Source organism: Phalacrocorax carbo, chromosome 1, assembly GCF_963921805.1.
Source record: "Phalacrocorax carbo chromosome 1, bPhaCar2.1, whole genome shotgun sequence".
NCBI classification, from domain to species: Eukaryota; Metazoa; Chordata; class Aves; order Suliformes; family Phalacrocoracidae; genus Phalacrocorax; species Phalacrocorax carbo.
The window spans coordinates 195,081,035-195,093,713 of NC_087513.1; the positions used below are offsets into that span (position 1 = coordinate 195,081,035).

At 44.0% G+C, this 12,679-nt stretch overlaps 1 protein-coding gene across 1 annotated transcript in view; it reads left to right on the forward strand.

Moving 5' to 3' along the window:
• The first annotated feature begins 164 nt into the window (after nt 1–164).
• The window catches only part of FLT3 (fms related receptor tyrosine kinase 3), a 45,376-nt gene continuing 32,861 nt past the window's right edge, over nt 165–12,679 (forward strand). The window contains exon 1 of the mRNA XM_064441095.1: nt 165–2,321. Within this exon, the coding sequence (XP_064297165.1) occupies nt 2,267–2,321 (55 nt within the window). The 5' untranslated portion in view covers nt 165–2,266. The remainder of the gene's footprint in view (nt 2,322–12,679) is intronic.

Here is a 12,679-nt window from a genome sequence, read left to right on the forward strand (position 1 = left end):
CAGAAGCACAGACTGTCTGCACCCTGTTTTCTGAGGGCAAGACTTGTATGTAGGTGTGGTGTTGAAAGGGGTACAAGAAATTAACATGAAAGGCATGGACTAACTGGAGTGACTCCAGTGAAGAGCCATGAAGATGATAAGGGGTTGGGGTATCTGACATAAGAGGAGGGGTGAAAGGGCTGGGACTGTTCAGCCTGGAGAAGAGGCAGCTTGGGGGGATCTTATCAATGTGTATAAACATCTGATGGGGGAGCCAGACTCCTTTCTGTTGTACCCAGTTACAGGACCAGAAGCAATGGGCACAAACTGAAACATGGGAGGTTCCCTCTGAACATGAGGAAGCGCTTTTTTACTGTGAGGGTGGTTGAGCACTGAATAGATTGCCTGGAGAAGTTGTAGGCTCTCCATCCTTGGAGGTATTTAAAAGCTCATTGGATGTGCTCTGGGGCAACCTGTGCTAGCTGATTGTGCTTTGAGCACCGGGCTGGACGAGGTGATCTCCAGGGGTGTCTTCCACCTCATACATGCTGGGACTGTGTACCAGTGAGGGCTGTGTTAAAAAAAGGCTACCTCCTGGCCAAGAAAGCTTGTTGCCAGCAAGGCAATGATTCCTCTAAGGCTTGTGGAATCCTACACTTCCTTTCCTGGTTTTTGCATCATTGCAAATATATGCCTCCCTAGTTTTCATATGTTTTCAGCTCCATCCTTTGCACTGCATCACATATACAAATTTGTCTTCAGCACCAGAGTACAATGCCGTTGCCTCAGTCTGTATTCCTGAGGCAGTCTTGTGAGAGATCATGCGCTCATCTTTGCTAACAATGCTGTCCTCAATGCCATGTCCCCCATTGCCCCTGTAATTACTTTTGGGACATTTTCTGTGGCTGTTTTTACCTTTGATAGTACTGGTCCATCTACATTTTTATTAAATCTTCCCTAATGCAAAAGAAGCTGTTTAGCAATTATCAATTAAAAAAAAAATTAAAAATCTAGATGTCATCTCTGGCAGGTCTCTGAGAACACCTTACTGACATGGAATTTATTTGCTTAGGGATTCTTTTCATCCAGGTTTTGTACAATTGCAGAATGGATGCTTAGTCCCTAGCAAGCAAAATATATCAACTGAATGAATAATATAATAATATATAATTTTATTTATAGAATAGAACAGCTGAATGAATAATGAATAAAAAAAAGATCCTGGGGGAGGTACTCCAGCTAATCCCTTGGAACTGGATCCACTTTCTGCCCGGGGGCTGCGACTCATGGCTGTGGAAGCCAGGGAGATCTGCCTGCCTCTCTGCGATGTCCTGTCCTGGTACAAACCAGGGGGCCTCACTGGGTGCCAGACTAGTTCTACCCTTTACACACCAGCGACCAGGAGGCAATGAAGAGGCAGGCCCTAGAGTGCTACGCTCTGAGAGAGGCGGCGAGCAGGGACAGACTGAGGATAGGGGGACTGTGTCCCTAGAGGCGCACCTCTGAGGGCAAGCCTGGAGGCCTTTATTTTTATCCCCTAGACAAGTCATCTGCAAAACGACTTCAGAGCAGCTGTAGCTCGTTTTGAACCTTCCTGCGGACAGCACTAGTTCCCTGTTCCCCCTGGTGTAAACACAGCCCCGCACCGCAAGCCCGCTCCCCGTCTGGGTGGCAGCCCCCTGGGCTCTCGGAGGTGACTGCAGCAGGTCCTCTGGCACCAGCAGACCAAGCACTCTTCCAGCGCAGGAAACCTCCCTCGGCCCGCGACAGCAGATGCAGCCGGGTATTCCCATGGTGTCACGCAAACTTCATTTGGATTTTTTTTTTTTGAGCTCTTTAGCTTGGCAGCAGCACTTGTTCTTCCCCTCATCAATACCGAGAAAAATATGCAGACTGCCAGTGAGTGAAAGCAGAAACTATAACTGCTTCAAAAATAAGAATTGAGGTGAGACAGCAAAAAGTCAGCTGCACCGAATTTACCCGAGAAAGTATATTTTTGTAGAAGTGTGAGCAAAGGGCTAAAGAACTAGGCGAGGACTGAGCAGCCGGAGCAGAGGCAGCTGCTCAGCCTGGTGGAGGCATCCTCCGACAGAAGGAAGACGCTCCCCAGCCTCCAGAGAGGCCCCTCTTCTCCCCGTCCCACAGCCATTTCCTTCAGGCTCAGGTCTCGGGCCCTCGCTTTTGAAGAAGTGGTTTCATTGTGGGCAGTGACGCGCACCCTTAAGACAACCACCTGCATGATTCGGTTTCACTTGCCGGGCCAGAGGACTGCAGGGCATCACCAGCCATGGTAGCGGGCTGGCCCCATGGCCATCTCGCTGGAAGCCTGTTTCAGCTAGCAGGTAAGGTCTCCTCATGCCACTTCTTGGACCCTTTCCTCTCCATTTCCCAGTCTCTCACTGCATCCCTTCACATCTTCCCTTTCTTTCTCTTTTGACTTCTCATCCATTCATTTTCTCCCACATCATTTATTTTCTGTCCTACCTTTCTTCTCTCTTCTGGGGATGCTTTTCTCCCTCCCGTCACCCTAGTCTCTCCCAGCCCAGCCTGGCTTTTGTTCTCACTGCACCTGATATATTTCATGCTCAAGGCAAGAAGTATTTAAATATACTGATTTTTTATTTTCCTTTTCCTGATGTTAATGCTACCTTGACCTGATCACTTTAAACAATCTATCTGCAATTTCCTAGGTAAATAATCTGTGAATCAGGTAGCTTAGTAGAGTGAAATATAACAATGCATCTGTATCATATGAGACTTTATTGTTGTTGTTCAATGCTGTAAATAGAAGAAGGCATGATATTAATATCTAGAAAGTGTCTTTGTTTTGTTAGAGTGAAGAGGTTTGGATTTTAAAGCTTGATTTCCTCTACTGAAAATCATCCCAACAGTTAACTGTTAAAAGAAAAGGAAATAGCATTTGCTTCCATATCAAATGCCTGTAACTATTTTTCTCTAGCTCTAAAATAAATGGCTTGCTCCTATCAAACATGATCTTGCTGATTCAAAATCCGTGACTGAAGCAGAAAGAGAGTGTGTTTTTACCTGATTCACGCAGTTCTGATGCATGCCTGGGAATGTTATTTAACAATCTGCAGTCCATTTTCAGCTGCGTATACAGGGATAATAATATTTACTTCAAAGAGCAATTGTTAGATATTATTCATTCATGGTTGAAAGTCTACGTGAGCTATTTGAAGAAAAGGTGGAGTAAAAATGAAAATGAGTATTTTATGATCTACTGCTTTGCATGACTGCTGATACTACTACTAAGCAAGCCCTGTCAAAGAGGGATTTCTGCATTTTATTCTTGGCTGAGCCTTGCTGGTCTTGCAGGCTGCATAACAAAGTAAATAAAAATGATTAGCATCTGGGATGTGACAGTGCCCAAAGGCCCCTGCAAGGGGTAGACTTCAGCATGGCTGCAACACAGTTCTTCAGAGAGAGAGCAAAAGGTAGGGGAGCCCCAAGGTGTGATTATCCTTCAGGAGGGCTGGTGTTCTTTCTGTTGAGATATTATTTAGTCAAGGCGAGATATAAAGGGAGGCAGTGTTACTTCTTCTAAGGCCAGCTGATAGAGGGGAAAAAAAGCAAATGCTTTTGGACATACAAACCAGCTAGTATTTGAAGGATCAGATGACAGCATTGAAGGATGCATAGTTGACAGCAGAAATCCCGAGAACTGCTAGCTCCATACATCTCTGTCTAGCAGATCGCTCTTCAAAAGCAATTTCGAAGTAAAAAACATGAAGTGTTTAATGAATTACATGTAATTTCTTAAACATGCGTGTGTTGCCTTTGAAAATCTATCTGTTGTCTAGAGATAAGACCTAGTAATAAGTTGTGCAGATGCACAGACGATATCCATATGATGAACCAGAATCATCAGAAACTGCCACGCTTAACCAGCAAAGAAAAGCTAAACTGTAATAACACCTACAGGAGAATGTCCACAATATCTGTAGACTTAAGGCACCAGGTCTGTCTTTAAATTACAGAAGAAAGTTGCAGGAAAGAAAAAGCATCTTGCCTGTGTTATTTGCTGGAAATAAATGCTCCCCAGCAACAAGGAATGTAATCCCAAGAACTTTAGAAAACAATATATAAAATACACTATATATATAAATACAGCTATACACATTAAAAGCACCGTTCTGGTTCCCCATCTTCTTAACTTTTTCTGGTCATCCTAAGCAAGAGCTTGCGGTTAAAGAGAACATTATCTAGCGTACATTTAGTCTTGCCATAGTGGATGAGGTGGGAGGGTTCATGGGGCCTGGGAACTGCGGCAGTAGTATAGTTTCGTGTTTTACAAATTGGAGAATTTTGTGATGAACGCAGACTTTTGTTGACCTTTCTCACCAGGGGAAGTCTTCCATTAACAGCCACTCTTGCTCCCTTTATTTTTGTTGCACCCTCTTTTACTAAGAGCTGTTCATGGGGTTACCCGCAGTTTCAGGGCACCTGAGAGAAATGAAGCTGTGGGATGCTGATTGAGATGTCCCCATTGCTGGCAAATGAATGGAAGTTTTACATGAACAAGGACTGCAAACTCAGGCCCTAACAAGCTCTAGCTTAGATTGTCATGTGTCTGATTGCACAAAAACTATAGGGCAATACTGTTGAAAAACCCCTCACAGAACATACAGGTGTCCGTTACATTCCTGTGGTGGAGACCCAGGAAAATATGAGATGGGCCAGCACACTTCTTTTTAAAGGGAACCTCAGAAATGCTTGGAGCTCAGCCTTATGCAGGATCTGTCCATGTCCCAGCAATACACCAGTTTCTCTCTGACAAAGCAGCTGACAAACATTCCAGAGCAAGTTCAGGCGCTGAGCCCTGCTGCTGGCAGAAAGGTGAAATCAATGAGCACCCCAGGGGGAATCAAGTTTGATCCTGACTACAGTCTCTTTCCCAAAACATGCAAAAAACCTGGGTGCAAGCTGGCTGTGAATGCTGGATAAGGCCAGTACATGGTCTGCTTACTTGGGGAAACAGTCGTGCCTAGCAGAACATACTTTCATAGTCATCCATCACCATGGATCAGAAGATAAGATATCAATTCTGAAGTGAAGATTCCTGAAGGTGAAACGATTGTGCAGGAAAAGGGTTATTTTCCAATGGAAGTATATGCAACTGAAAACTACAGGCGTTTAATTTCTTTTGAAGTTTGGCCCCATTTGCTTTCCTCCCCTTTTCTCCAGAAAATTCCTCAGGTTACCTGTATTTCAAGCTACTGAGAAGCTGAAAGATGCCCAGAGGACAGCCCAACTGCCAGGGCCACCCCCACGTCTCCCAGCGGTGCGTGGGTGCGTGCTGCTGTGACTGCCCAGCGGCAGCAGGTTTGTCAGCGGAGCGGAACTGTGGGCGTCCTGTCCTTCTGCAGCACCCCCTTCAAGACCCCTTCCTGTAATGATCCCAAAATAACCTAGCCTAAAGCACCTCTTGTTCATGGGTTTTGGAAAATGTATCTTTCAAAAGAGCTGAACTTCAATGCATAAACTCACCCAGGTTTAAGATTCTGCACTGTTAGCTGAGAAGTTGTTTTAGGTCATTGGGTTGAGTTAAGTGTTCTGAAAATCTTCATGGAGATGTTTACTGTGAAAGGCAGGAGTGAAGAAATCCAGCAAAGAGCAGTGAGAATTACACTGGAGAGTAAGACGAAGAAAAACTGTGGAAGAGCAGGATTGGGTGACAGATGAAGGCAGAAAGCAATTTCAGTTTTTTATAGTAACACTAGAAAAGCACAAAGACAGTTTTATCCAGTGATCACACACTTCTAAAAGGAAAATAGGGACAAAAAAATCAGTCTACAGCCAACAAACAGCAGCATTTCTCAAATGGGCAGGAAAACCTTATTTCCCATATAGCTTAACCCTATTGGTGTTAATAGAAATACATTTAAGAAGATGCTATAAGACTCTAAACTGAAACATGATACAAAATGCTTCCTTAAGGAATCGGTAACCCTTCAAACACAGATAATGCCTTAAAAATTGCTGGTGTGTTTGAAGGATAGACTCTTATTTTCTCCTCTGTATTTCATGAGAAGTTAAGATGATAACAAAGCTAGACAGGTAGCTGGATGTGCCTATTTTTCATCCAAAGGAAAGAACAGCTCCCTAATTTTTCTAAGGTGTTTCCTTAAAAACTGCTGAAAAGACTGAACAGGGTGAACAGACAGAAAAGCTAGCTTATCGCCTGGATATTTAGCTCTGTTATTGTTGTAAAAGTAAGACATTTATTTACTCCCTTCTTTGTAGTCTAGGCTTAACTGTGTAGATAAGATTTCTAATGGGTGACATACAAGGGCTGGTTTGAAAAATGTTTTATTGTTACAACATGCTCTTTAAGGAGTATGTTGGATTTTGCATTTGTACAACTGCTTGGGAATTGCAAAAGTTTTTTAACCCTAACTTCATCATGATACAAATAAGAACAACTAGTATTTATTTTGTGTTCATTTTTACCAAATTTGGTACCAAATTCCAATGACCATTTTTATCCAATACCCTGGATTCATTTTTGATCTTTTCATATTTTGTAGCAAAGCCATTCTCTCCACCATCCTTCTTTCTGCCCATCCTTCCCCCATACATAATTCAGGCCTTCTGTGTACCCTCCTCACCCCCTTTTCCAGGAAAGGAAGAACAATATACTATAGTCAGTTGTGGAAACTGTTTCTTTAATTTAAAAGGGAAGTTTTGCACTACTAAGATGACAAGTAGCGTCATTTCATTATCTGCCATCTTCTGTTTTCATTTCTTTTTCGGGCAGATCCTTTTCTCCTTGTTGATGAGGTGCCAGGAATCTCGTACCTTTACCTTTAGGTACTTAAATAAAGTAGCCCTTGCTTGCAAGGAGTTAGTAATTCCACTAGTGTCATAGAAGTGCTAGAGTGTGTCAGGTAAAGAGACTGGAGTACTTAAACACAGAGCAGTTAAAAAAAACAGGAGTTAAAGCAAACTTACTAATGTCATTAGATGACACGTATCTGTTTGCTTTGCTTCAGCGTTGTCTATCCAGCTTTTTAATGGCACAAACATGCCATTCCCATGAGCAAACATCCTCTAGAGGACAATCAAGAACAAAGACAGCCTAATGCCATGTTCTGATTAGTGAGAGACTTCTGTGGTGGCATCACAGCAGCACTCCTTTGCCCACAGAATTATCCCTTTGTTCACAGAATCACAGAGGGATTGAGGTAGACAGAGACCTCTGGAAGCCATCTGGTCCAACCTCCTTGCTCAAGCGGAGCCACCTAGAGCCCTGGTCCTACCCAGGACCTTGTCCAGATGGCTTTTGAATATCTCCAACAATGGAGGCCACCACCATTCTGGGCAACCTGTGCCAGTGCTCAGTCATCCAGATGGTGAAAAAGTTTGCCCATTGCCTCTGGTCCTGTCACTGAGCACCACTGAAGAGGGCCTGGCTCCATCCTCTTTGCACCCTCCCTTCAGGTATTTATACACATTGACGAGATCTCCCTAAGCCTTCTCTTCTCCAGGCTGAACTGTCCCATCTCTGCCAGCCTTTTCTCATAGGAGAGATGCAATACTACTAATGCAGCCCAGGATACCATTGTTCACTATACTTAGTGGGGTGGAAAGGTCTGGGCAATGTGGGAGCCAAGAAGAAGCTCCCCTGAGAGGACGGAAGATGTGGGCAAGAAGCAGAAGAAGAACCAGCCACAATGTAGGCTCTTCCTCAGAAAGGGAGGTTGCCATGGTAGCTGAGGTTCACTGCCTTTTCAGCCACTTTTCAACCACTTCCCAAAAAAGGGGTGTCCTCAGCAGTCCCAGTCATTCTTTGTAAACAGGATCACAAGTGGCTGGAATGGCACAAACTGTGGGTAGAGCAGCTGGGGCTTTTGAGCTCCCTGTGGGCACCAACCCGAGCAGAGAGTCACTGTGGGATCACAGTCCAGGGGACCTGTGGAAGGGTTGTCATCATTCATTCAGCTGGTCCCATGCAAAGCAGACAAAATTAATAATAAGAAGAAAAGCAGTTCAGCTGTTTGAGCAGTGCCTTTATCTCGGACCCACAGGGAAGGTAGATGGAAAGTTATCTTAGTGAAAGGAAAGGCAAATAAGGGTTTAAGTACAACTCTGCTGTCCTTCCTCACCTGAGCCTAGGTAAACAAAATGAGCAGAGGCGGGACAGAGAGACAAAAAGAAGCTAAACATCTTGCTTGCTTCAGCCTTCAGCATTTGCTTCATGCTAAGGAGATTTTTTTTTTTCCCGGATAAAAACCATGAGTTACTGGCATAGACTGAGAACTCAAAAATGTGATTTCAAAGCAAATCTATAAATTAAGAAGCAACAAGCAACATGGTACTTCGGACAGTTTGTATTTAGCAAAGAAGCCTGCAACAGCTAAAGGGGTTGGACTGCCCATAAACATACACAATCAATTCCTCATTAACAGCAATTATTCCCAAAGGAACAGCAAGTCTCATGTACTCAGGTATATGATTAGAAATCTGAAAAATTATAGAAATATACAAATAAGTCAAACTGGATTGTTATTCATCCTGTATTAAATGAATGCTGAAATCACAATATGAATCACAGAGCATGGTCTGGCTATCAGTCTGCAAAAAAAGTCAATGGCAAAAGTAGCGAGTGCAGTTGGATATGTAATAGTACCGTGTGAAGCATGTGCTTGCACCTTGTGGCATCATTAGCTTATTTTTACTACATAAGGCACTTTAGCAAATGTATCTGTAAGGAACCAGTAAAAAAGCATGAGTAGCTCTGCTGACTCCCAGCCACCTGTTCTGTTGGAGAAGGTTTTCTTTGATTCTCAGACAGAGGAGTGTAAAATATATTCCCAGTGTGATTCCTGATTTGAAACCTTCAGCCATCTCAATGATTCTGTCTTAAAATCTCTACCTAAGTTATAAGCTGGCTGCAATGAGCCATAGGCAGAGCTGCTGACTGTCCTCCTCTAAAAAGAAAGGTACTAACACTGAAAGCATAATTTTATCCAAAAGTTGAAGTTTGCTGAAATCTGTAACAAAATATGTTAAGACAATACAAGACAGAGAACAAATTCTTAGAAATGATGGCCAAGTCATTAGATATACAAAAAAATGTGAAAGAATAAACTCCTTGCAGCTGTTTTCATCTGGGACCTGAAAATGGAGGTTGAGGAAAAGATGAGGAAAATGAAAAATATAGAAGATTGGTTTGTGGACAGAGTCTTCCCTGCTGCACATGGCAAACTGGGTTGGAGTAGGTGGGTCTTGGCAGTGATGTTCCTGAGGCAGATTGAGCAAAATGCTTCTTTTTCTCATGCGTTGAAAGGAGATCTCTTATATGTTCAGGCATAGATTAAATTTGGAAGGACCAGGGAAGCAAAATTCTTAGGCAGAGGGAGTGTAGTTTTACTACAGAAGCTGACATAAAGTGAATAAGTTAGCTGGCAGCAGAACTCTCTGCTGGCACCTGCATTGGGTGAATTAGAAACGGTTACTCACAACAAGTTTTGGTTTAATATCTCTGCAAAAGAAACACTTTTGAGACCACTATAATAAATCAGGGCACAACCTATTTGAAGATGTTCTGCTGAGTAAGAACTTTTTACTGTATATGCATGAGTTGTTCTTGTGCACAAAAAAAAAAAGGCCAACTTTTAAAATTATTTTTTCAAAATGATGGAACTGAGTCATGTGAGCCATGCAAGGATGACCATGGGATCTTCCCACAAAGGGTCGGTATTTCTTTCTGCCTTTTAATAGAAAATCAGAAAATATTTGCTGGAGACCCGGTGGGAAAAAAGAAGAAAAAAAAAATCGGTTATCTGTCACCGATGGTTTAATTAATGTACGAAAGAATTTACAAGGATTTTTTTTGTTTCACGTTTCATTTCCTAAGAATATTAAAAAAAAGGCAGGGGGGCAGCTCCTCCGAAAGCAAAGAGGAGCCAGGCTGGTCGAGTTAGTTACCGGTGGGGAGAATGCCCCTGCACTTCAAAGGCCCGGGGGCGTACCCAGCGCTGCCGGAGGAGCACCGGGCGGCGCGCGGCGGCGGCGGCGGCAGCGCGCGGCGGCGGCGGCAGCGCGCGGCGGCGGCGGCAGCGCGCGGCGGCGGCGGCAGCGCGCGGCGGCGGCGGCAGCGCGCGGCGGCGGCGGCAGCGCGCGGCGGCAGCGCCCCCTGGCGGCCGCCGCCTGCCCGCCCCCGGGGCCGCCCCGCCGGCGCCTCTCCCGCCCGCTGCACCGAGACTCCTCTCCCCGGGAAAAGAGCCCCGGGAAGAAGCGGCCGGTCCTGCCATAGCCCGAACGGCTGCAGGTGGTAAAAACTGGGGGGCGGATCCAGGCGGAAAAATAATCCAGGCGGAGGGCTGCATGTACCGGCAGGCGACGCGGCCAGGTGACGGTAGCATTCCAGGATGCTGTATAATATCAGTATTCTTCCACATTACTAGTTTTTGACTCAGTACACAGGGCCTAATTAAGCACTTCCCGAAATGGCACGGTGTCCCCTCGTCCCCTTTTCTCGATGCTTTCCTGCTCAGTGATCCAAGAGACTCCTGGTTCCCTTCCACTAAACCCTCCTGAAGAGCTACCACACTCTATAGGCTTGTTTTTTAGAATCTCAAATCTCGGTCATGCTTCAACACGACTGTAAACAATTAAATCAGTTCACGTGATATTTGTTGTAATTAACTGGTAAGACCAGATAAATGCCTGGTCCTGACCCCATCCAGCGTTACAACTAGTCACAATTGGCGTGAGCTGCAGCAGAGGCATCTTGTCACCCGCCTCACTTGTTAAACCTTGCCCTGACATGGTTATTATTCCACAACATGGAGCAACGCCTCAGACCCCAACGTCATGTGAGAATAAACTCATAGGTTGCATTTTTTTGGAAGCCAGCAGTTAATTTAAGCTGAAAGGGTGACGGCACCAAGGAAGGAAGGTGTGCTAAAAGATGAGGAAGGAGAAAAGTTACATTTGATGGGAAGAAATAAGATATGGGTAAAAGGTAGGAATTCATTCTTTCTACCTATCCTGCCTCCCTCTGATTTTTATCATAGTTATATTGAGTAAAATTCTCACGTCAGGATCCACCACTTTGGGGATGATTTGAGAAAAAGACAGCCACATGCAAAGGTGTGTTTTTTAAGACTTAACGCATGCATATTAAGCTCATCCATGCCACCACTTTTACAGATTTGTTTCTGGTAGCACATAACTGTGGGACAACTATAGCTTTCCTGGAAAAAAGGGTCCTTCTACCTTCCCTGATCAGGAAGAAAATTTTGGAAAGTTGATCCAGAGAGTCTCATCCAGAGAAAACTGTCAGAAGCCAAATAAGAAGCAAAACATAGTTTGCTTTATGTAAGTCTCCCGAGCTGTAAAGCAGAGTGGAAGGTTCTTCTATATCTAGGAAAGGTCTGAGTGCTTTGTAAAATACTAAGCACCCTGAGCTGAACACAAACACAAGATGTATCCCTTGGTATGAAGAGAAAGGTTTGCTCTTCATCCTTCACAATGCTCCAGTTCCTCAGCTAGTCTCTTTCTGATAAACTCAGGCTTTCAACATATTTTGTAGCAGCTTTCCCAGTTTTCCAAAGGCTGCTTTAGTCATGCCCCATTTGAAAAAATAAAATTTGTAAGTAGTTCCATTAGGTGAACCATCTGCTAGCTGAAATAGCTTAAACATAGCCTCTTGGTTTGATATCTCTCCAGTAGATTCAGGCCTTTCTTCTCAGCACCGTAACATGTAAGCCTACTTTTTGACTTGTACAGGCATTTCCCCATGTATGTGCCTACACATCTTGATGAAATCCTGACTCAGTTTATGGCAACTAGAGGTTTCTCTGACTCCAGTGAGAACAAGATTTCTCCTACTGCATTTATTTTTGTATAACCTATAAAAAGATAATGAAGATGGAAAGTGGGCATAAACAAACATTGTTCAGAAGCAGAAATTTATTTCCATTGCAGCTTAACTACAGCTTGGCAGTAAACAATATGATTATGCATGCCACATATCTGATATTCCTTACCCAGTACTTTCAGTCTCTGCAGTTCTTACTTTGGGCTTTTGGGAGGATGACTGACGGGCAGACCATAACAGCAGCCCCTGAACAGGCCAGCTAGAAGCTTAAAGATCAGGATGGTGAATCAGAGCACTACCATTTCCCCAGTATTTCTTTTATTGATTCCACTTCTTCTGAAAGGCTCATTCATGCTTTCATTTTCTGTTTTGTCAATGTAACATATTTCCTTAAGACCTACACAAGTTTAGGCCACTCCATGTCGCGTAAATACTTCTGACTATCACATTACTCATTTTTTCTCACTGTAAAGCAGCTGGAATCATCTCAGATTCAAAATATCCTTCCTTACCCTAAAAATCTTCCCGGATTTCACAGGACTAAAGGTAGAGGACAGCAGTGACAAGCTTTAGCTGTTAACAGGACAAGGACTCCTGTTTTCTTTTATACGTGAGGGAGTCGGGAAGCTCACTGCTCCCTCTTCCAGCATACACTCCCACATACTGTCCTTTACAGATGCAGTTCCAGTTCATCAGACACCTTGTTTGCATGTCTCGCTCACAGTCTGGTTGCTACATCTGTCTGCTGCTGCCTAACTTTTAGCTGCAAATCTTTTCCCTGTTGGTGTTTAAATACATCTTTCCCTTTCCTACTGCAGCGTTAGGTATCTTGCCAACAAGGCAATGTGAGCA